This window comes from Solea senegalensis, linkage group LG4 (assembly GCF_019176455.1).
Source record: "Solea senegalensis isolate Sse05_10M linkage group LG4, IFAPA_SoseM_1, whole genome shotgun sequence".
NCBI lineage: Eukaryota > Metazoa > Chordata > Actinopteri > Pleuronectiformes > Soleidae > Solea > Solea senegalensis.
In genome coordinates this window covers 16,889,804-16,913,660 of record NC_058024.1, presented here as the reverse complement: position 1 = coordinate 16,913,660, position 23,857 = coordinate 16,889,804, and the positions used below count along the sequence as shown (strand labels likewise).

The window sequence follows — 23,857 nt, the reverse complement described above, 5'->3', positions numbered from 1 at the left end:
AATATTATTTTGTGCACATTTTGTTTCTTTACCTTGCAAGGTTCAGTCTGTAATAATAAACTGGTTTGGGTTTTGTTTTAAGATCACAGTTTGTTTGTAGAGAAGTGACTGATACAAATATGTGTCAAAACAAAGGGAAGAAGAGAAAGTACAATGGCAGTACTTTGTTAGAGTCAGTTTTTGCTTATTTCAAACAAGGCATGAGTCCTCATATCAAACACCATTACCTGCATGAATGAGATAGAAACAGATGATGGGTTTTTCAATCCCACCTTGGGCGCTTACTGACAGAAGGGAACAACAGAGATTTCTGTAGGAGATAAGCAGAAAGAGGCAGCTTCCAGTTTGAAAAAAAAGGGACAATTGAGCCAATTTTGCAGGCAACCTGCAAAAGAACTGATTGGAGCAACACCTCTGTTTGCATGTAATCTTTCATGATCATTACAGATAAAACTGCAGATTCTCAATCGTCATTCTGGATTAAAAATGTTCTGCTTCTGTATGACTGGGAAAAAGCTGAGCTGAAGGGTTTTAAGACTAAGCGGCTTCTGTTGAGAAGAAAGACTGAGGAACACATGAGTGAGAGGCATGAGGCTCAATCTTCATTTCTTTGATGGCTGAACATTCTGTGGAAACTCATAACTTCACAACTGCTCTTGGAACTACACAATATTGTCCTTTTCACTAGTTCAGAAAGCATAGAAAAGCAGCGAGGAAGACACATACATGCATACCACGTTGTACTCCTCAAACCATGAATGTACTTCATGGTTCATACCTTTTTAGTAGCAAGTTATCGGCATGGGGCTGCTTTTGTAGGTTTCCAGGATGTTGTTGCAGTCTCCTGTACATAGCAGGTCATAAAATTTAAGGGGGTCCTCATTAAATTATAGTTGTTGACTAATGTTATCATCCATTCTCAAGGGCCCCACTCTCAGCTCGTAGCTTCCGTCAGCTGCCAGCTCTGCCTTAAGGACAGGAACATAAGGTTTAAAGTTCTCTAGCTAATTTAATCTAGACAACAAAAATGTGTTAAGCAACAAGCAATCGGCTGACAACCGATGCCGATGTATAAATACGTCTTTCCTTTTGCCCAACTGCAGAGGTCCTTTAGTCTGTTCTGCATTTAAAATTAACATTTTCCATACTCAAGTCGCAGCAGATGTAGATATAAAAGTACCAAAAAAATACTAGCTGGCATAGAAGTCAAGGAAGTAGCAGCTCATTCAGCCTACTCTTTCAGTGATTAGTCATTGGTGGATCTTGGTGTGTTTGCAGATAATATTGTGCATCCCTTATAAATAGACATATCAGTGAGGCGTATATTAGAATACAATATTAACAGCAATGAGGGAACAAGACACACCACAGCCATTTCAGCAATTATAGGTGTAAGTAATACTGTGCATGCATAGTAGAAGGTGGTGGTTACCTTTACTACGCAAATGAGCTAATGCTGTTATCCTAAGAAGAAATATATTGATTTTTGAAGGTGCCCATAATATATTTATAGCTGTAGTGGTTCATTTTAATTTACTGGAACAAAACTGGGGCATAACTCTAAGTACAGAAAAACTATTCAACCTTTTAACTTGTATGATTTTCGTTATGTACAAAAAAAAAATTGTAAGCTTACTCATTGCTCAGGGTGACCTTTTTTGTAAATGAATACACAAAAGGGTAACATACTTGACAAAATTATCCCATTCGTAGGTGAATTTCTTTCACCTACGAGTTGTAGTTTTTCATGAAACTTTCATTCATTCTCTAATCTGAAAGCCTCACAGTTGATTCTTGATAACAGAAATCTGCTGAAGAAGAGTATGTGATATGATCAGAGGACCATGGACTCCTTTAGTGTTTTTGAGTTGCTATATTAAATAACTGAAATATTATGAGGTACTTTGTCCAAGCAGATATAAATGTGACTTTATATAATTTAAATTAGATTCATGACTATTGACTGATGCAGTTATAATTGACTTTATTGTGTCTGTCTAAACGTCTTACATAAACAATAACGGCATAGATGTAAATAAACATACAGGAATTTCACTCATTTTGAAAGAATTTAGGTTATAAAACAAAATTTGTGCTACAAAGAAAATAAACTAATTTAAAACTGTCGGTCAATAGATGTGGAAATTCTTCGCTTGTCCTTTTGACTTTCTGAATCTCGGCTGTGAAGTGCAAAATACTTTGGATGCAAATGCTGACAGATGAATATTTAACACGGTTATTTATAAAACATGGCGATGCTCAGTGCAATGGAGCAGGTGAAGGAGAATCACTGTCAGTGTCAGAGGACTGTACAGCTGGCCGGTGGCAGGACTCCTCAGGGCGGACTAAACACACTTTAAACTCAAGTAGGCCAGCTAACAATGTTGTGTGCGCTTGAAATGTTCGCCCTGTGGCAGCTATCGACAAACTTCAGCTAATGGCATGATGTGCATGCTCTATAGTCAATGAACCTTGGCATTGCAGCACAGTAAAGAGGTCTACATCTGCTGTCCCAGCATACAACATTGTGCCAACAGTAAATTGATCCCAGAGGAAGTAGAAATAATAACTCCATCTTTCTCCCTCGTCACATTAGATTCAAAACTAATCAAATTAGCCTTGATTAAAGCAGATTTGATGTCATTCATTTGCTAACCATGCAGGCGTTCAAGAGGAGAATAATCCATTTATGTTCTACAAGAAAGGCCACCATAGATGTTAAGTGAAGCTGAAGACATTTTGTTAAAATGTGAAAATGCATATCAAGATCTCAAAAAAACACCTACAGTTAGTGTTAGTGGGAGATTAGCTGCAAGCTTTGCTTTGTTTTTTTCAGATACTGTGTTATACTACATCTGTATTGGCCCGTGGGCCCATGGGAACCCCTACTGGTCAACACATTTACAGTTTGAAACAAGCAGATTCAAGAGACTCTCCCAGAGGCCAAGGAAAATGGATATTGATCTTGAGCCATGACTAAATGGATTAAATTACAGGGTAGTGTAGCAGTGCATCTCTTGGAGAGAGGAGGAGGAGTTGAGATAGAACAGAGGAGGAAATGGAGAGAGAGTATTGGAAAAAAGACAACTACCAAAATCTTTGCCTCACAAACTGCTTTGTTTCTCTTTGATTTTTTCCATCAACAGCACAACCAGCAGCCGTGTGTTATCATTCCCTACGACCAACATCCTCCCAGTCTTTATACAGTTATGGACCAATTGGCTTTGATGGACTTGTCACTCAGGAGATTATCTTCTTCTTTTTTTTCCATTTAACTGCAGCTATTGAGTGTTAAGATTGCCAAGAGCAAGACAATGCATCATCATGAACACAGGGTCCAGAGCGATGCACTGGAGAGAGTAAATCTGGATGTGGTTGGTTGTCAATCGCAGTCAGGCGTGTTTTGGGATAAACATAATCAGCAGTCAGTCCACCTTAAGCCTCTCTCCTTCTGGGCCTTGTTGATGAGTCTGAGGGGGAGCAGTGCTATTTGGTGAGAGCAGCTCCTTTGAGCCCTCGCTGTTGATATTCAGGACATTAATGCGTTCACTTGTATGACAGGAATATCAAGGCAGTGAGCCCCATTAAAAATTTCCACCCAGCCATGCAGTTCAGTTTCAGTCTACACATGTTTTTTTAGACTCGTGTTTTTCAGACCACCAGCACATGAAGGAACGAAATGTTGAAGAAGCCAGAAACATGCTGTATGAGGTCACCTTGATTAATCGGACATGTTCACAGCAGCAGGAGAATGTGTGGAACCTCCAGGTGATTGGTACCACATGGCTTAAGTATTCAGGACACGGGACACGGGAATTTTCCTGCTGTGTTCTGAAAGCAGTTTAAGTGAGCATTTTGTGCCAAATTTGTTTTTAGGATAATGAATTCACAGGGGGAAAAAAAGGTTGCTCATGTCACAGTTGCACCAAAAAGTAAATAGTTTATCTTAAAATCTAATGGGGCATTTGTGCCAAATTTGAACAGATTCCTTTGAGACAATCTTCAGATAGCATATTTACAACAATTGGACAAATGGAAACCCTGAAAACACTATGGCTATGGCTAATGCAGAGGCATAAAATCAAAAGCAATCTTCAATAAGACTTTAAAGTGAGACTATTTAGGACCATTGTACTGACAATAAATCACATGACTAAGAGGGTTTGCTCAGAGAATTATAGACTGCTGCGCTGCTCCCCTCAGCTCTAAAGCTTTACTGAGTCTTTCTCTTGGTTTGCATCTTTAAAGTAAGACGTTAAGATCCTTATCCATCATACAGCACCATCAAGGGCGCATCTGATCAGTCCAAAATGTATTCTGCAGCATGAAACAACCCTAAAGATCTTCTTCTGAGACGAGATAATGGTGTATGGGCCCCACAGAGCCATGTACTCAACATCACAGTGTCAGTCTGGGAATAAATGAAGAGGCAAAAAAGACAGACAGACTAAATCCACAGATAATCTGTGCCAAGTTCTCAGATGTTCGTTACAATGAACGTTTAAAAAAAAAAAGTGCTCTCACAGAATAATAATTTGATTTTGATTCTTTCAATTTACCAAAAACCTTACGAGACAAAACAATGACATAATAATGCTTTCTACTGTAATGAGTTGAGTGAACCCATAAGTTTAAGATCTGAACATGTCAACGTGACAATTTAATTATATCCATTCAATTACATGGTAATAGTGATGAATAGTCACTATAGTCACAATAGTTATTTGTTTGATTATATTAAGATCCGTTGGTCTTTTTTTGATAAAAATAACTGATAAAAGCATTCAGTTAATGGACTGCATGTCTGTTTTCAGAAATTTCAGAGGTTTCATGAATGCCTTTTGAAGCTACTACACAAGTGATGAAATTGACCATGGCCTTTGAATGCATCTTGTTAGCGGTTCCTCTTAGACCAGCTAAGACCAGCTCTCATCTGTTCAAGTTTGAAAAATATTGCCATGATAATCCCATTAAATACATTTTGTGTAAAATGCCCGCCCCCACCCAGAAAAAATTAAAAACTGATTTACTGTGATGAACTAATTCTCTAATGGTTACAAGTTTTTGTGTTGGAAAAAGGTTCATGGTTGTAGAGAACAATGAGAGAACGATAAAATATAGTTTTTCATTAATTTACAAGTTGGAGATAGAAGTTAACAGAACTTTGAACTCCCAGCCAAAAAGCATAAATAATCTTTCAGGTGTCACTCACTCACTGTTGAAGTATGCTTTTTCAGTTTAATTTTTTAATTTAATTAAAAAAAAATATTCTTCCCATAAGTTTGATTCAAGCTTACAGTATTTCCTCAATTGGGCTCTTATCAAAACACCCCACCTCTTTATTCCCTTCAGGGCTACACTTGCAGAATTGCAGAGGTTTATAGGAAATTTCATTGTAAATGATCTGATGCAGCACTGTATCACTGTGGATTCCACAAGTATATTTGCAAACATAGCATGATGCATAAGGCTATTGCCGCCAAACAATTGAGTTTCTTTTTTGTGTGAAATACAAAGCCTCAGAAATGCCCTGAGAGCATGAGAATGTATACAAAGACATTTTCAACAGTCAATGGATCCACAAAAATCACACATCATTCCAGTGTCTTGGTCTAAATTGCAGCAGTGTGACTCTCTAGCTCCATCTGTTGAGACAATTTCATAACTATGGGCAGACATTTGTGCTTCCACCTAAAGAAACAGTGCAATTCAGGTGGAAGAAGGTATCAAATCATTGTACACACACACAAACAAATGTTAGTCACGATAATGATTCATCAACAGCCACAGAATCTTACGTAACAACTGTAACTCTTCACACACTAGACTGATTACAGCAATGAGGGCTGGGTCAACCCTCTCGTATGTCCAGAAACACAAGACCTTCAACTTCTGATTGTGACGCCCTCGTTACTCTGGATGGTGATACTTAAAGGGTCCTGTCAGTGCAAATCACTATCACTGGGCAAACCCACTTGACAAATGCATTCACACATTAAGGCAGACAGAACATGTCACAACTACTTAAAGTGAAAACCCCACGTGGCAGTGTTGGTTCAAATTGAGAGCATTTCTACTGTTCAGAAGCAGTGCTAACCTTAAAGCTGTATATTTATATTTTGAACAGGTACCACTAATGTAGTGTGTTGTCACATATGCAGGTCTCTCAGGTTTTACAGTAAGTCTTTGAGAACTTCATCCACAGCTGCTTTTCCAATTTCAAAATGTCTGTCATTAAAAAGGAGGAAGAACAATCCAGAATCAAAAGGTTTGAATTTTCCATTTTATTTGTCAATGAAATGAAAAAAACACACCAAAACCTAAAACAAAGTAAAAATATAGGTCGCACATAAAAACAATTAAACCACTCTTTATGCGGGATGAGCAGTTTGTCAGACTGAGGCAAAAATATTTTGGTCTGGATTCTATCACAGGGGTGGGTGTTTAATTAAACAAGTCCTTAAGGTGTGCATCTGAAGTTATTTTCTCATGAGGCAAATAGTAATAAATACCATAAATCAAGCAGAAAATAAAGTAATCATACAAAAAAGGACAATTTCTTGAGAAACTTCAGGGTGGAAACTGAAGAAACTGGACATTTGAGAATAAAAAGCCATATTGACAAAACCAAGTGTCCTTGTTAGACTGCGTTTTCTTCATGGCAACATAGACTGATGGAAAGTCACTCGCTCTTATCTGTCTGGGCGCATCATGCCTGGTCTGACTGGCATCATCATCGGTCGAGGGTGACGCATCATGTGTGGTGGTCCTGGCATCATCTGCATGGGTCCTCCCATCGGTGGCCTCATGCCTCCTAAAAGTAACAGTGATAGAAACATTACTGATACTGAATGTTATGGGGTGCTTATTAGAATAATTACTAGAAACCTTAGAAATTAGGAACATGTTGACTTTTGTTTTGTTTTGTACTCATCCTGACTGACCTTCTATAATCTAATGGCCTATTTATAACTTGAATATTACAAACGTGCGTTAACAAAAACAGACAAAAACAAAATACTGGAGGTGTCAACTGAAACTCTTCTCATTCACCTTGAATAGAGTGCATCATTCATTCATTCATTCACTGTCTACCACTTTATTTTCCCCAAGCAACTCAGCCCACCATTATGACACATGAAACAATATTTACTGTTTTAGCTTTGGGGTCTGTTTTCACTCGTATGTGGGCAGTGTTCACATAAATTCTTCTTTTGTTTACTAAAACAATTTAATCTGAGATTTATCTTGTCCTTCAGGGGAAAAGGTTCCTGCAGTGGAAATGCATCTAATGAATTGCATCATACCTGGTCCACCGGGCATCATCCCATGTGGTGGAGGTCCCATCATGGGCATCATTGGAGGACCTCCCATCGGGGGTGTTGGTAGCATGCCTGGGCGAGGAGGACCACCTGTATTGTACGCATCAGAGGTTAGTGTATGTATTTAATTAACATGCATCATCATAAATTATGTTGTAATGGATTTTAAAAAACAATTTAGTTGTAGTGACTAATGAATAAACAATACAACCAGCATATCAGCATACCTTTCTGAAGAAATTAGACAATTAAAGTTTGGAAAAACAAATGGCAGTAACGGAGCTCCGTGTTAAGCTTAGCACATGCCCACTCAGAGATGGATTTGGTCATTAATGCTTACAGCCTGCTGTGAAATTGGTTGTTCAAGCTTTTACAACTTTGTTAATACAGGAATCAAATACTGTATATAAAGCTATTCTGTGTTGCAGTAAATTAAATTACTGGAAAAATGAAAGACAGTGGACTTGGTTACCTGGAGGAGGACCACCAGGGAATGGTGTGGGAGGGATCTTTCCTTGTTGAAAAGCAGCCGCTGTTTGGAGAAAAGCCAACACATTAACATACAAACAACCACGTGAATTAATCCACTTGCAGCATGCAGACTTTAAACTATCCGTTTTCTGCTCTGTATACTGAAAAACACAACAGGAGAAAGTGCACATGGGATCTTTCTTTGAGATATCACTGAAGATTACACTATGTAGTAAAAGAAATGCTGTGCAATGCTCCAGTCCATTGTAACATTAGGTGTTTAAGGACACTTAATGAAAAATACAAAACAAAGCAGCATAAGTAATCATCTAGTTGTCTTAACTGTCTTAACCTAACTGTGCTCATATTAGGAGTGTGAAAAGTTGACTGCACAAATAAATAAAACTATAGTTTATGTATATACCACTAGAGGTCACTTCTATTTTAATTCCACATTTGAGCAAAGTATCCCAAAGGTGTGACTGAAAAAAAACCTGAGCTTTGCCTCCAATAAAATGTCTATTTTGATCTTGTGCAGTCCTTGAGGACATAGATGTCTCTGGGTTGAGTTAAAAAGTATCGTATACTGCATAAACAGCTAACACAGCGTCTTTTACTTCTAGTTTCATTCAATAATAATGATAATAATTGAGACAATGGATTTCTTACTTGTTTTATCGATCAGACTCTGAGCCTGTTCCTCCATCCATTTCTGGTAGTAGTCTTTGACATTTTCTTTGTGTTTGCGGCCACTGCAGTGGGTTTTCCTCACCGATGGCTAGAAAGGGGAACACATTTGAGGATATTAAACAGAGCAAATAGCAACAAAGAGACCCTTTAATGCTTTTCAATAATTAATAGTTGTGCACACAAATACAACTTACCGAGTCATGTGTAAGATAGGTGTCACAGTAATCACAATAAAACCTGCAAAATATTAAAAAGGGTTAGAATAAATAGTTTGCAAATATGGCTTGCATGCATACACTTTATAAACCAATATACTTGGTTTGGTTAAATAACATGATAGGCGAAACAAATGTCACCGAAACAAAGGAAAGACAAACATTGCAGAGGCAACTCAGATGTCCAAATATGTCTAAAAAGGTATTTTTTACAAACAAACTTGAACTCTTGGTTTAATTGTCAACAAATTAGCTGTGAAAATACTACTACTGTATTTGCAAGTATGCCAAATTTATATCTTCTGTCTTTCCCGGCTACTTATTTTATCATGGTGTTGCAGCTGCTTGGAAGGTGTGCAATCATAGCCACAGTAGCATCTTTCAGTCTGAAGACAGAAAAAATGTACAGTTAGATGTAATTTTATAACTGGAGATTGTTTTTAGCAGCATAGAGCTGAAACAATTAATTGAATATTGTCAACTATTTTGATAATCGAATTGAAGCTTTTGTCATTATTTTAACAAGATTTCTGATTGTGTTAGCTTCTTAAATGTGAATATTTTTTGGCTTCTTTGCTCCAGATAACTAAGAAATCATTAACTGAATAATTTTGTTTTGTGGACAAAACAATACATTTGAGAACATCATCATTTCCAGGTTTGACAAACACTGAACATTTAACGTTTTATGATATTTTACAGACCAAACAAGTACTCGAATAATCGAGAAAATAATTGACAGATTAATCTATTGAGAAAATAATCGTCAGTTGCAGTTTGTTTCTTAGTTTGCCTGTAAGCAGCATGAGATTTTAGTGGTGATACAGATCCTAAAAATCAAGTAACCTGCCATTTATATTATCAACTTCAAGTGTTTTGTTAATGAAATGTCAAAAAATGCAGAATCTTTATCAAAATTCTTGAGCTATTTATCTATTCTATTTAAATTATGAGTGGTAAACATACATTGAATGCTCAGTATGAGACAATACAACTAAAAATGTTCTTGTTAAGTAATTCAATTGAGAAAAAAACAGCTGTTGATTATTTTTTCAATTATTTTTTGCAGCTCAATTCAGAATCATGCAAAGGGAGTCTCACTTAGAATTCGGTATTTTTGAAGTGAGATTTAATATGTTGCAGCTCATTTGATTTGGAAGCTTTTAATGTAGATTTTACATTTTGTTTTATAAATGAGATGACTCGTGAGATGAATTGCTCCTATATTCTGGTGAAGAAAACCATGCAGCTGTGTGATGCAGAGACAATTGAGCATGAAACAAACAAAATAGTACGTAAAAGGACAATTATCAATGACTTATTTTGCTTAATGAATATAGCAGTAGTGTTGTTTTTTTGTATCGTTTAAGATATATACTGCCTTGTTTTTAAATTGTATTTCGTTACATATAACCGTTTCTACCATTTTGTCCACACATTAAATATTATTTAGAGGAAGATTTTTTAAACACGTGTGCTTGGGTTCATCTCATCATCTTTGCAACTCTCACAAAAAACACCTAGAAGGTCGATTTGTTCGACCGTGCGATACAGGAGAAAACTGCAACACATGCGATGAAATGCATCTTACGGTTACTTTGTTTAGGACATTCCAGATGTTTTGTTTGGTGAGTAATACTCGATGAAGGTTCGTAATTTAGTGATAAAATAATTTAATATCAGTTCACTATGGCTGGTCTTTAGATGATGAATCGAGGTTAACTCCAGCACGTAGACACAGCCCAAACAAAGCTCTTAACAAACCCGTCTGTCTCGTCAGCTTTTAAAGTGCAAACTCCCGCCTTTGTTACTTGAGATACTGAAATACTATTGATATGTGATGATATAAAAGATGAAAGTCCGCGTATAAACGCTAACAATGCAAAAATGTACAGACTTACTTCGGCATGTTTCGAGGCTGCCTTCTTTGAGAGCGCGACTGCGGTGCAACAAATAAATGTTCCTACCGGATATTACATCAAAACGAATTTGTTCCGCTTGCAAATTGTGCAACCGGAAATGTCAAATAACCAAAGTTATTTGTTGTTTGTGTGTCTTTTAAATACATTGTACAAGCAATACATTGACAAATATATATTTTTTATTTACGTTTTGTTTATTTCAGAATAAAGAAATAACACAAATGGAACTGATCAAAGTCATGTTTTGCATTTGTCCATGTGTACAATCACATCACATATATATATGTGTGTATGTATGTATGTATGTATGTGTATATATATATATATATATATATATGTATATATATATATATATATATATATACAGTGACAATATTATATATATAACATAATATTGTCACTATTCATTGCCACAGACCCTCAAAGCAGGGAAACAATGGCTGCCATAACATAAATATGTCCCTTAACCTTTATTCTCATAGGCAATAAAAATGCCATAATTCAAAAATAATTTAATAAAAATGTTGAACCCAATATTTCAATTCATTCATATCTCATACGGATCTGGAGAGAAGCAGTTTGGCTTTATTGGTAACCCAATGAAAAGATGGCTGCAAATAGCAACAGATGACGTCGACGCCCACTGTGTGATTGGCGAAGGTGGAGCGCGGGCTGTTGCAATGGTTGCAACGTCAAACATCGTCCCCCTGGTGGTGCCATGCGCATTGACGGTTGTTGTTGTTAAGCTGGTTGTTATGTCTGGACAAGGCCTCGAACTCAACTGAGAGAGGATCCCCCTCTCTCCCTCCCTCCCTCCCGCACTATCCCGTCTCCGCCGCGGGACACCCGCCGCCCATGGAGGGCACAGACATGGACGTGGACGCGGAGCTCATGCAGAAGTTCAGCTGCATGGGCACCACGGACAAGGACGTCCTCATTTCGGAGTTTCAGAGACTGCTGGGCTTCCAGCTCAACCCCGCTGGCTGCGCCTTTTTCCTGGACATGACAAACTGGTGAGTGCGGGGATGTGAGGGCCCTGTTGATGGACAGCAGTGGCTCTTGTGTAGCTGTTGAATTAGCCCGTTATGGTACGTTAACACGCTAAAAAATGGAGGCACGCTCACTAGTTTGTGTTGTCCAGATAGGACATGGGGAATGGCAGCTAACTCCCAGCAAGTGGTTCAGGGGCAAACGGAAGTGAAACGTTAAAGTTTGTCCGGATCGTGAGTTGACGTTCTGGTGAAGTGGTCGGAAAAGCAAAGAACAAGCTAGCTAACGATGCCAGCCAGCTAATAAAAGCGCATGGAGTTCTCAGCGTATATTGTCAACCATGTTACATAATAATGTTAAAAGCCGTGCTATGTCTATCTGGAGACGACGCTCACGTTAGTCTGATGACGTAACCAGTCGTGATCAACGGCTATCATCAGCTGACAACAAGTGGGCTTAGTGTCCCTGATCAACTGAAACCAATATCGTAATTGATCAATACCCGGGGGAGGAGGGGGTTGGATTACATCTCTTTTAGAAGGGAGAAATCCACCCAAATATTCAAGTTTCGGTTTGGATCGTGAAGTCGTCATACAGGAAAGATGACATCATCAGGTGGGAGGTGACCTCTATCGATGTGAGGTTATTTAATTGTAGAGCTGTGATTTATTCCTGTGCCAGAATTCATTTAAATATAATCTTTGACTCTGGTGTACAGGATCAAAACACCTCAGAAATGGGCACAGTTAGTTAACAAATGCTGTAATGATGATTAAATATCTATGTAATTTATGGATATGTTGTTCATAGTGGAGGATGAGACTGGAGGAGAAGTTTGGCTGAGGAGTTGGGTGGAGAACTTTGAGCTGCATTGAGGAACTTTGAACTGTGTGTAAAAAGCTTGAACTGTAATGAAGAGGATGAGACAGGTGGGCTAAAGAACTGTGATAGAGACCTTCTTACTACGGAGGGCAGCATTACACCTCTAAGTGTACAGCCTGTTTGAAATCATCAGAAATTCTGTTATTAATATGTCTGTTACAAAGCTGCAACTGAATCAACCCTCTCCTCCAGCTCTGAATCAGCATTTATCTCAGATATAAAGATATTCATATATACACTGTAAATTGTTATTTTTAGTTGACAAAATGTCCTGCCAAATCAGTTTTCAGTGTTTCTCAGTGTTTGGCAGTTATATAACGTCTCCCGAGGCTCTGGACATAGACAGACACAGATCTTTACCAGTTAAGAAGGGTTTAGTGCAATATCTCTCGTGTCAGGAAATTGTAGAATCAGAATTTATTTATGTATTTTCATGTACTCCCTTCTGTCACCTTAGTGTGTGGTTGAGTGTAGCACTTTAAATGTCGTTAGGGGGAAACTGACCTAAAGAGTGTGTTACCTGGACTGTGGCCATTTAGAATAGCATTCAACTGATTTACAAAAAAATGTCATGTAAGTTAGAATATAATGGCCTTAGTTTCACCATTTGTGTCTGTTCTTTTTAAGTTGGTTCCTGTGAGTCCACCAACTTCAGGAAGTACAATGAGATTGGTGAAATCCCCTATGTAAACATTTTGACTTTGCTGTATGATGTAGTGTCTGTGTCCTAAACTTAGTCCCAGGTCAACTCACAAGTCCTTGGTTTTGGGTAGACGTTCACTCCACTGTTCACTAACTAAAAAACTGTTTTTGCATTTGATAGATTGTTTGTAAGGAGAGTCACAGAATATAATACAATTATATAATAAATATTGCTCATAGTGTGTGAAGAAGCTGATCAGAAAAGCTATGTTAGTTGGGGACACCAGCGTAGAGACCTCTGACTGGTTCGTAAAGCATTCAAATTAAGAATCACATGGCCACAGTTAATGTGAAATACTGATGTCAAATCAAATTTTCCCCTTTTCTCTTCTAACAGGAACCTTCAGGCTGCTATTGGTGCATATTATGACTTTGAAAGTCCCATTGTCAATACACCGTCCATGTCTTTTGTTGAAGATGTGACAATTGGGGAAGGAGAGTCTGTCCCTCCAGATACACCATTCACAAAGACTTGGAGGATACAGAACACGGGTATGAAACATGTCACATGCCAGGCCTTCAGCTTTTAGAACAATTAGTATTGTTTCTAATTTTGTGTAATTTAATAAGCACATGACATGGTTTTGTTGTTGAACCCACTTTTCTATGTCACAGGTGCAGAGGCGTGGCCACCTGGGGTTTGTCTTAAATACATTGGTGGTGATCAATTTGGGCATGTAAATACAGTTATGGTGAAGTCCCTAGACCCACAGGAAATATCAGATGTTAGTGTACAGATGCGAAGTCCCACAAATCCTGGCATGTACCAGGGTCAGTGGAGGATGTGTACAGCCACTGGGTTATTCTATGGAGGTAGGAAATCACCAATGTGTTAAATTTTTAATATTATTTGTATTATAAGTACTTTTATATTTTTCTTGTTCTTTTATTATGTGAATCTGTTTTCTCCTCATGCTTATCAAACTTCTTCTGAGGCTAATGTCAAATCCTTATATTTATTTTTTGACATAAAACTAAAAACATGCAGTTTATCATGTATAACAACAGAAAGAAAGAAATGTGCATGTCTGTTTCTTGTGTCAGTCATATAGTCAGTCCATGTTTGTGTATGTTCTCGTCTTCGCAGATGTAATCTGGGTGATTCTTAGTGTAGAAGTTGGCGGTCTTCTCGGCGTGACCCAACAGCTGTCGTCCTTCGAGACAGAATTCAACACTCAACCCCAACGCAACGTGCAAGGAGACTTCAACCCCTTCGCTTCGCCGCAGAAGAACAAGCATGATGCCACTGACAACAGCTTCAGAGAGCCAGGTGGTGCCTGGGAACGTACACAAGAGCCAATCCAGCAAGATGAAAATGGACTGTCTCATAATGCTGTAAATAGGGCCTCAAATGGACTCCAAACCAATCTTTCTGTTGTGACTTATGGTCAGGTATGTATGCGTACTATTTAAGATTTTCTATTCCACAAAACCACTCTCTTTATATTACCCGGCCTCCTGCCAGACATACTTTGCTGCTGTGGTACATCTTATGGATCTTTCTGTGTGGCGTTTGCATGGGTTCTGTACACCCGAATGTTCCCAGTCTGTCCTGAATGCATCCTCAGGTCTGATCACAAAAAGCACATTTGGAATTGGTTTGAGGATACATGTGGCCAAGTACCTGAGTTGCATGGATGTGATCCGTCCTCAGGACACATTAGAGACCACCTTTACAGCTGACATCCTCTGATCTTTGGTAGTTTCTCAGTATTTTACACCAACCAATATCCATATGTTTATTTTTTACCACCACAGTATAAACACTGACTGTCGCATGATTTCTTTTTCTAATGGTTAAAAGTTATTGACCTTATTTTCAGCATAACAAGAAAGATGACTTCTGCCATTATTTTTGTGCAAGAAATGTGGTTTTACAATTCCACTCAGTAGTTGGGTAGATTTACGCAGCAGGCAGGGCTGCAACTTTGAAAGACAACATGACTTCCAGAAAAACGTGTATTGTATGTGCAATCCTGCGGTCGTGTTGACTGAGAATTCTCCATCGTTGACAGATTTTTTTCTACCACGATGGATCTAAATCTAAAGGCAATCTGTCATTTTGACAGATTGAACACTGAGGGCGATCTACAGTAACTACAAATAATTCACACTCAACACCATCACTAACCACTTGTAGACCACCTGTAACAGTAGCACCAGCAGCCATAATCCTGTATAATTAAATATGATCCTGTTGGCACGGCACTACTGACCTGTAATAGACCGGCCTCTCATGCAGGCCTTCTCAATTTTGTACCATGTATCAAAAAAAGATTCCCTTTAAAGTATTTGGGCATCATCTCCGACCTTGACAACGCACTCAATGCCTCTCGCTCTCTGGGTGCTGACAGCGCATTGAAGAGCTATTAAAAGAAGGCTTTCCTCCCGATGAAGCGGTTGCTTGCAAGATCGTGAAATCCCATATTCAGAGTCTTTCTGACTTGCAATCACTTCCCTCAGAGAAATGTTCCCTGACTAGTCTGAAGTGTGGCAGCACAGTGCGGTTTCATCCTTCAGAACAACATTTAAATGGAACCTAATGACAATCACCTCTGCAACAGTCCCCATCTCTCGCTCCCTTGATGCGTTTTACTTTGAAGCGAGCACCAAGTTTAAGTCCCTTCATACAGAAAGTCAGCCTACCAATTTTTTTGCATCGTTCATATTTGCAGGGACATCGCACTGCAACGTTTTAGTGGCCTCCCTCTGCTGTCATGGTGGAAAAAATTAAGCATTGAATAAAATTCTGTGCCTGAAAACAAAAAGCCCTATAAATATCATCGTGGCCGGGTTGTTCTTGAAAAAAGTAATACAATCGATAGACTTTGTGACTATGACGGAATCTTTACAAATCCTTACAACTTAAAGTGGACATATTATGCAAAATCAACTTTTTAACCATTTTAATACTGATATTTGGGACTCTGGGGGCCCTACCAGTCGCCAAAGTGTGGAAAAACAATACTCAGTCATGTTTTCGTGGTTCCGCTTAGTGTAAGTATAGGCGATAAAACGCTCGATGTTGAATTCCCTGCGCTTATGACGTCAGCATGCGCATTTCACCGCGAATGTTACCGCCCCACCAGTACGTTTACTTCGCAAGCTCCACCTTAGCTCCACCTTGTCCCTGCGAGAGTGCAGGCGAGGGCGGAAGAGCGGTATTATGTCAACGCGGCGGGACAAGTGTGCTGTTGGTGGCTGCACAGTGGAGCACAGTGTTTTACAGAGGATTTTATATATGAAGCTAATGTGCCGGACAAAGTCAGCAAACGTGTGTGTTCGTGTGTTCGCACCACTTCACATCAGACTGCGGCCAGCGGTTGCCTTATTTAGTCAGGGGACGTATTTCACCGACGTATAAACACACAAATTGTTAAGAAAAGATCACATAGAGCTCATAACTGACCATTCTGACACGTCCTAATTAAACATATTTGTTCAGTACGTCCTTCATGACCGGAGCACAGATTCAGTCTGATACAATCACATAAAGCAGCTGTTTATGCAGCTCGCCGCTGACGATCAGCGGTGCTGCACTCTCTGTGTCACCGATAGCCTAAACTGCCGCTGGCGATCAGCTGATCGCCACCGCTGATCGCCAGCGGCGCGCTGAATAAACTGTATGTTGCTGTATCAGACCGGAGACTGTCTGATACAGCGGTGGCGCGTTACACAGTGATCGCCAGCTCGCCGGAGCACCGGAGGTGGTCAGCGGTGGTGAGGTCTCCGGAGCACAGTCTCCGGTCTGATACAGCAACATACAGTTTATTCAGCGCGCCGCTGGCGATCAGCGGTGGCGCGTTACACGGTGATCGCCAGCTCGCCGGAGCACCGGAGCTGGTCAGCGGTGGTGAGGTCTCCGGAGCACAGTCTCCGGTCTGATACAGCAACATACAGTTTATTCAGCGCGCCACTGGCGATCAGCGGTGGCGCGTTACACGGTGATCGCCACCGCTGATCGCCAGCTCGCCGGAGCACCGGAGCTGGTCAGCGGTGGTGAGGTCTCCGGAGCACAGTGTGTTTGCCTGTGTCTCATTTGCATATAAAGGGACCTTGCACGAAAACCGAGCGTTCTGAAAGGGGCGGGTTTAGCAGGGTTATTGAACTACTATGATTCTTCATCCTTATGGTATTTTGACCAAAGCATGTCACTGACATGTTCATTAGGACACCAGGGAACTATTTTAATGGGGGAAATAGGGTAAAATATGTCCCCTTTAAAAGTCAAACGCAACCACTGGTACAGTCAGGAGTTGTTATGTTGGGTTAAGTGGAAGGCGAATGGAAGGGGAATGTTTTGATCATCTGCTGCAAAAAAGGAATGTGGATTTTCCCATCTTACAAAATTTTTCCTGCTCTGAGGAACAAGGAAATGTTTCACTTGTCTGGCTGAAAGCCTTAAATGGTGAGAAGCCACCATCGCTGTCTGATTTAATTGAAAATAAACTTTCAGAAGGCTATCAGGAACCAGAAAAGTAAAAACTTTCACAGTGACATCAGCAGCTGCAGGTTAAACTACAGCTAATTATGATCACTTGTTGTTAGTGGTATGAGTTGGTGTTGATATCGTTATGTAGTTACAACCAGGTTATATTTTTACTTTTATTAACTCCTTATTTCATTTTATTCATTCTTTCAACTGTCTGTTTTTTTTTAAAAATAATTATCTCCTACATTATGAGGCGACTTCCTTACATTGTCCTCCCAATCCAATATATATATATATATATATATATACATATACATACATACATACACACACAAAACCAACATCTGAAACATCATGACATAAAACAGCCTAGAAAACGGGGCACAATTTTCCATGATTAGCACGAATGTAGTCGCACACTATGTTTGGCTGTGTAGCACTATAGGTAAACCGTTTTAATCGTTTTAATAGTCATTATGAATTGGAAGAACAATTTAAAGTTGCAAAACCTGTTTGATTGTCAATATGGGAACCTGACTGTTGTTTTGAGATTGAAAAACATGTGACTCTATAATGTCAGAATATGTCAAATGTTTCAATTTATTTTCCAGTTTCTTCTTCATTTATCAGTATCTGATGTGTAATAATCATTTTAATCAAATGATACTGTGTGGCAGTATTTACTGATCATCTAATCAATATCAGAGACAACTATACTGTGACCACCGTCTGACTCTTCCTACTGTTCAGCTGTATAGACTCTTGTTTGAGGTGAATGATTATTACTGCAGCTCCCTGTCAGTGTAAACAACTCTTATTATCTTTTAGGTGTGGCCATCCAATTAATGAATTATACAGTAGTTTACAACCATGGTGGTTGAAATGGTCTGTTGAAAATCATATGGTGGCTTCCTTAGCCAGTCAGCAACTATAGATTATTTTCATAATTCATTAATCTGTCGATTATATTCTCGATTAATTGTTTGGTCCATAAAATATCAGAAAACCTTAAAAAAATGTTGATCGGTGTTCGTCAAACCTGGAAATGTTCTCAAATGTCTTTTTTTGTCCACAAACCAAAATGATTAACTTTTAATGATTTCTTTGTTATCCAGAGCAAAGAAATTAAGAAAATGCTCACATTTAAGAAGCTTAAACTATCAGAAATCTTGTTTTAATCATGAAAAAAGCTTTGAATCGATTAATCGGTTATCAAAATAGTTGTAGATTAAGTTAGTAATCGATTAATAATCGATTCATCGATAAATTGTTTCAGCTCTAGTCAGGACATAAATCTCATTGATTGAAATGTGTTAGCAGGTACAGTAGGTTCTGCTCCTGTCTAGAAACTGATGGTAATTGCAGCACACACCTCACAGAATCTTTCCACAAGATATGTACCAATATCTGTTCTCTATATTTCTTTTGCAGGGCATTCATGGACCCTATCCATTTGACCAGAGCTAGAATGACAGAAAGACCCCCCTCCCCATGGTGGATGATGAGATCAACACCCTGGGAATCTTTAATGTAAAGGAGGTGGGGGGTGGACAGTTGTTTTATATTGAGTCATGACAACACTCTCCTCAGAACATGGCCCTTTCCACAGAAACACAAATGAGAGCGAGATGATGGAATACATCTGCTACAGTGAAACATCCCATCTGACATCAACATCTGGACTCGCATGTGTGAATGCCTCATTCATCTAGTGCTCTAAACCCTTTCAAATAGATGCACACGACTGTTCTATTTACATCAGACAACACAGCTGAAAAAAGTGATAATCAACCCTTAACATCAATATCTACGTAGAAGTTGGTTTTCACATGGGTAACTGAATTTGTCAGGCTTTCGAACGTAACCATGATCATGGATGATTTTGAGGCCTTTGTGGGATGCACTGAATGTCGTGTGTGTGGGGGTGGGGGTGAAGTGTGATCTGTTATTCACCACACAAAGTGGTTTTTATTTGATTTGTGCGGAGTTTTTCCAAAAACCTCTAGATGACAGCCTTACACAAGTTTCACACACACACGTTTCTGGTGAATAGCGGTGATTTCTAACAGTTAGAGGTTGCAGAATTGTTCCACATCTTGGGTAAATTGATGTGCTTTTGACGCATTCCTATACACTATGTATGTTTTGAAAGCGTTCACATCATTGGAGAACTAAAGATGGATGATTTGGCTATTTGAAGGTTTATCATATGCCAATATAATTATTAAATGTTGGGTTTGATTGCCTCAAAAACTGGCTGGTATGAGACATGAGTCACATCTGTTTTCATACACTTCATTATTATCAAGTGCCAAGTGGGAAGAGTCAGAGCTCAATATTAATTGTGATTATTAATTAAATGCTGACGTGAGCAGCGAGTGTGACCCAAATATGACCAGCAGTTACAGGTCTGTCGCATTGAAGTGTCTGGAGATTTTGTTGCTGGAATTTTTCTTTGACGCTTTCATGTCCTTTAATGTGATTCACTTTTACAGGTTTTGGTTTTAGGCCAATTTTGACAAAGGTTCAAACAACAAAAACATGATAAAAGTGTTTAAAAGAGAAACTGCCCTAGCAACATTCTTTGAGGTCAAATGTTTTACTTTTAAAAGTCTTTGTGGTTGAGATTAATGTAATTTATGCGAGAGATAGAAGTTGCCACCAATATCTGAATCTGTATTATATGTATTGCGCAGAAGCAACTGATGTAACTGATGTTCCTCCTTTAAGACTAAAACGTTTAGAGTTTTTGAACCGTGATTGCTGCCTGGGGTTTTACATTATACTTCAGCATTTCTCACCCCAACATTTTTGTATTTGCCATTTGGTTGAAAAAAAAATGCTTTCAAATTCAGAAATCAACAGTAGTTCCAGTATTTTACAATCCTCATTTTTAATGGTACTAAATATGAATGAAGTCTCAGCCTCAGAGTTCAGCCTATAATCCGATACATGCCATTTTTACAAATTTAACGGACACATTCCCAAAACCCTTAATCGCAAAATTTGAACCATATTATTATTGTTATTATTATTATTATTAGTGTTATTATTATTATATTATAGGAACCATATCTTTTCCAAAGATGAATTCCAGAGAACCAAGACACTAATCTATGCTGTCATGAAATGACACCGTCTGCTGGTGCTTGACTCAGGCTGCATGGGATGACGTGTGTATGTGTTTGTTCTTTTGGTTTTTTTAAGGGTGTTTTTTTTTCTTTTACTTTTTTTGTTTCTTTAAATAGATGCTAAACTGTAAAAGGATCCAAGTGAGTTGAGTTTGAACTGGTAACGTGTGATGTAGATGGAGTGGACTGATAACTGGTGAGGAAGTGTTGAAAAAGCCATCTGACTCATCTAGGTTGACTGGAGGTTCTGAGTCCCTGTCTATGTTATGTGTGCTGTATAGGTGTGTGTGTGTGTTTGTGTATGTTGCTGGATTTAAACACATAAAGATGGTGTATACTACTTGGACAAAGGACGACTGGCCTGTTCACAAACATTAATATTGAAAGAACGTTACTGGGTGTGTACCTTTTTTAATGTATTGTTGGACTCACTTTTTGCCCTAAGTTTGTTGTCACATTGTGCATTGCAGACTCACACATTTACAACCAGCAGGTGGTGCTAAAAAATCAAATGACCAACTTGTCTGAGATTAAATGTTTGTGATCCGGGCCGTGGTTGTCTCAAGTAAAGTTGAGAGCAAGGCTCCTGGACTTGGTTGTAGATACTTGCACTTTCACCTCTCAGCCTAGATGCCTCTTCAGCTCTGACTGACCAGTGTGAAGAACCAGGTTTTTTTTCCTCTCTGTGAGGTTGTCAAGACTGCGTTTGTTACCATACCTAGTGCTTTTTGTAGTTGGATTCACCTGAGGCTGCATGTAACTGTTTATTAAATCCATGTGAAAGGTCACCAGTGGAGGTGAGAGATGATGGTCCTTCACCTCTTACTGTACTTCTCTGTATATAATGGGCAGCTGTGCCTGGGTTGTCTTCCAACCGAAAGGTCAGAGATTTGATCCCTGGCTCCTCTAGGCTACAGGCTGATGTGTCCCTGTGGAGTACATTTAACCCCAAATTGCTGTGATAGGAAAAAACAGCTGCAAAAACAGCTGCAAATACAATTAATGTGCAGTACGAATGTGCACATGAATGGTAAAACCGGTCGAGTCTGAGAACCGTTAAGAACTGACAGACCTAGTGACACCAGTAGCACAGAGATGAACTGAACGTGGCTCCCCTTCTATCGGTCAGATCAGTAGAGACATGAGAGGTAAACCATCCATAAGCATCACTTTGAATACATGGTCAAGAGAAGTTGTAGTTTTGATTGTATTAAGTCGATTTAAATATGAAAATTAATGCTATTTGCACAAAGCTGTCCGCTGCTAATCAGGAAAGACGGAGACAAAAAATGTTTTGGGGTGGACTCCTAAAAGTTTCAGTGGTTTGTTTGGTATTCTTATCTGCCTAAAATGTTCTTCACAGATTTAAATTTAGTTTCAAAAGTTTTTAAGACTTGTTCTAAAATAGATTGGCTCGTTTATTTAAGTATCACATATCTGCAGAGGAGTTCATCTTCTGTCACACCAGCTTTGCATTATGGTTGATTGTCAAACTATCATCATCTTCACTTTCATCATATTTTTGGCTTATAAATAAAATGGGAAAGGTTGTTGATGGAATTCTGTAATAGTGTTAATTTTTTTTGCTCAAAGGGAGTTTCATTAAAAAGTTTTTTTTTTATTATTTAAGGAACGTTCTCCTTGTTGAAATTGCTCAAATCTTTGTTAGTCATTTTATCCAAAGTTCATTTCCTCCATGACCCTGTGTGTACACCAGTGAAATTCACCAGCATTCTGTGTCGCATCTGTTTGTGTTTGCACTGAGTCAGCTGAGTTCTCCTCCCAAACAGTATACACTGTTCTGTGTTGCCTCTTTTAGTCATGAAGTTTTTCGTGTGTGCGTGTGCGTGTGTGTGTGTGTGTGTGTGCTATTTTTCTTGTGCTCTCGCTTGTTTGCATTGTGTGTCTGTGTATGAGAGAGAGAAAGAAAGCATAAGATGGTGAGGAATATTGCTGGATTCATATACATGTTTTAGTTTGTGACTATGTATGGACTTGACGGGTGGCATTGTGAGTAGATGAGATGAAAGTTTACATCCTCCTGAAATAGCACATTTACATGAAGAGATATTTGTCAAAATAAAGCTTTTCCCTCTGTATCTATAATAAGCATTTGTATGATTAAATTAACACTGAATCAATGACTAAGTTGTATTTTGTTAGTACTGCCCGTGTTGCTCCAATGCAATTTATGTCCTCTACCCTCAAGCCTAAAAGTATCCCATCCTTTAGTTTTAATAAAATCAAACTAAAGCTGCAATGTCAGCAGTTTCATATTGGCTGTTACAATCAAACCTGTACCACCTGTTGGGGGAGAACAGCAGTAATTCATGTGAGCAGGTAAAGACCTGTTGAGAGTGCCATCTACAGGTAAATCATTTAACCGGTTTTGCTATTGTACCACTGAAAACGCCTTCAGGCAGTAAAAAGTTTTTCTAACAACAGTGTTCTTTGATTACAAGAGCTTGGCTTCAGATGTCAACTCAGTTCAGCACGTGTTGTCTTTCAGGCAAAGCAAAGCAAATTTATTTCCATAGTATGTGCACCACCAGTGGTAGTAGGAATTTTAACCGGAATGTGTAGAAAGTGAAAGAAATAATTCTTGCTCCATTTTTCCACTGTGTGAAGCATATGTGAGGATGATGAGAGAGCAAATGATCTAATTGGGCATAAATCTGCCTCCTGTGTAAAGTCTGACCTATTTACACCACTGTATTTTAACGTTGGCGATAATGATGTTACTTTGAGAGCTCAATATCTTCTCAAATGACACTTGGTGTAAAAAGTGTCATTTGCCATGGACGGTAATTTTAAAAAAAATGATAGTAGTAGTCTTACAGAGTCTTTTTGTTGGGTCTTACATTTTGTTGTGTCTCATTAAGTGTTAAGTCTCTTGTTGTGTCTTATTTAAATGCCTTTCGTCATGTCTATTTAAATGTCAAGTCCTTCGTTATTTTCGTTATTTTTGCTATTTTATTGTGTACCTCAAGCCGGGAGTCTCTGCAAAAATTTCCTCATATTGTCCTCATAATGACAATAAAAACTTCTTGATTCTTGATTCTTACAGGTTTCTTCTGAAACCAAATAGGAAGTAGGGGGG

The 23,857-nt window shown here is 38.7% G+C and overlaps 2 protein-coding genes across 2 annotated transcripts; one reads left to right on the top strand and one right to left on the bottom strand.

Annotated features, from left to right (window-relative positions):
• Nucleotides 1–6,419: 6,419 nt before the first annotated feature.
• snrpc (small nuclear ribonucleoprotein polypeptide C) lies at nt 6,420–10,656 on the bottom strand. Its single transcript, XM_044023030.1, has 6 exons — nt 10,600–10,656; nt 8,678–8,720; nt 8,463–8,571; nt 7,795–7,854; nt 7,308–7,412; nt 6,420–6,814 (listed from the first exon to the last, which is right to left on the bottom strand). The coding sequence occupies exons 1-6, from the start codon at nt 10,605–10,607 to the stop codon at nt 6,693–6,695; spliced, it is 447 nt and encodes a 148-aa protein (XP_043878965.1). The 5' UTR covers nt 10,608–10,656; the 3' UTR covers nt 6,420–6,692.
• A 620-nt stretch (nt 10,657–11,276) lies between these two features.
• ilrun (inflammation and lipid regulator with UBA-like and NBR1-like domains) lies at nt 11,277–22,901 on the top strand. The gene is made up of 5 exons (XM_044024504.1): nt 11,277–11,633; nt 13,532–13,686; nt 13,810–14,007; nt 14,282–14,586; nt 19,058–22,901. Exons 1-5 carry the CDS (start codon nt 11,476–11,478, stop codon nt 19,091–19,093), a joined length of 852 nt encoding a protein of 283 aa, XP_043880439.1. The 5' UTR covers nt 11,277–11,475; the 3' UTR covers nt 19,094–22,901.
• The last annotated feature ends 956 nt before the right edge of the window (nt 22,902–23,857 follow it).

What these genes read in the sequence shown, in the direction of transcription:
- snrpc (XM_044023030.1), bottom strand. An exon ending in CCCTGGTGGTCCTCCTCCAG is followed by an intron (nt 7,413 to 7,794) that starts GTAACCAAGTCC and finishes CGTACAATACAG; the next exon opens with GTGGTCCTCCTCGCCCAGGC. An exon ending in GATGATGCCCGGTGGACCAG is followed by an intron (nt 6,815 to 7,307) that starts GTATGATGCAAT and finishes TGTTACTTTTAG; the next exon opens with GAGGCATGAGGCCACCGATG.
- ilrun (XM_044024504.1), top strand. Translation starts at nt 11,476, where the DNA reads ATGGAGGGCACAGACATGGACGTGGACGCGGAGCTCATGCAGAAGTTC. An exon ending in TTGGAGGATACAGAACACGG is followed by an intron (nt 13,687 to 13,809) that starts GTATGAAACATG and finishes TCTATGTCACAG; the next exon opens with GTGCAGAGGCGTGGCCACCT. An exon ending in CACTGGGTTATTCTATGGAG is followed by an intron (nt 14,008 to 14,281) that starts GTAGGAAATCAC and finishes TCGTCTTCGCAG; the next exon opens with ATGTAATCTGGGTGATTCTT.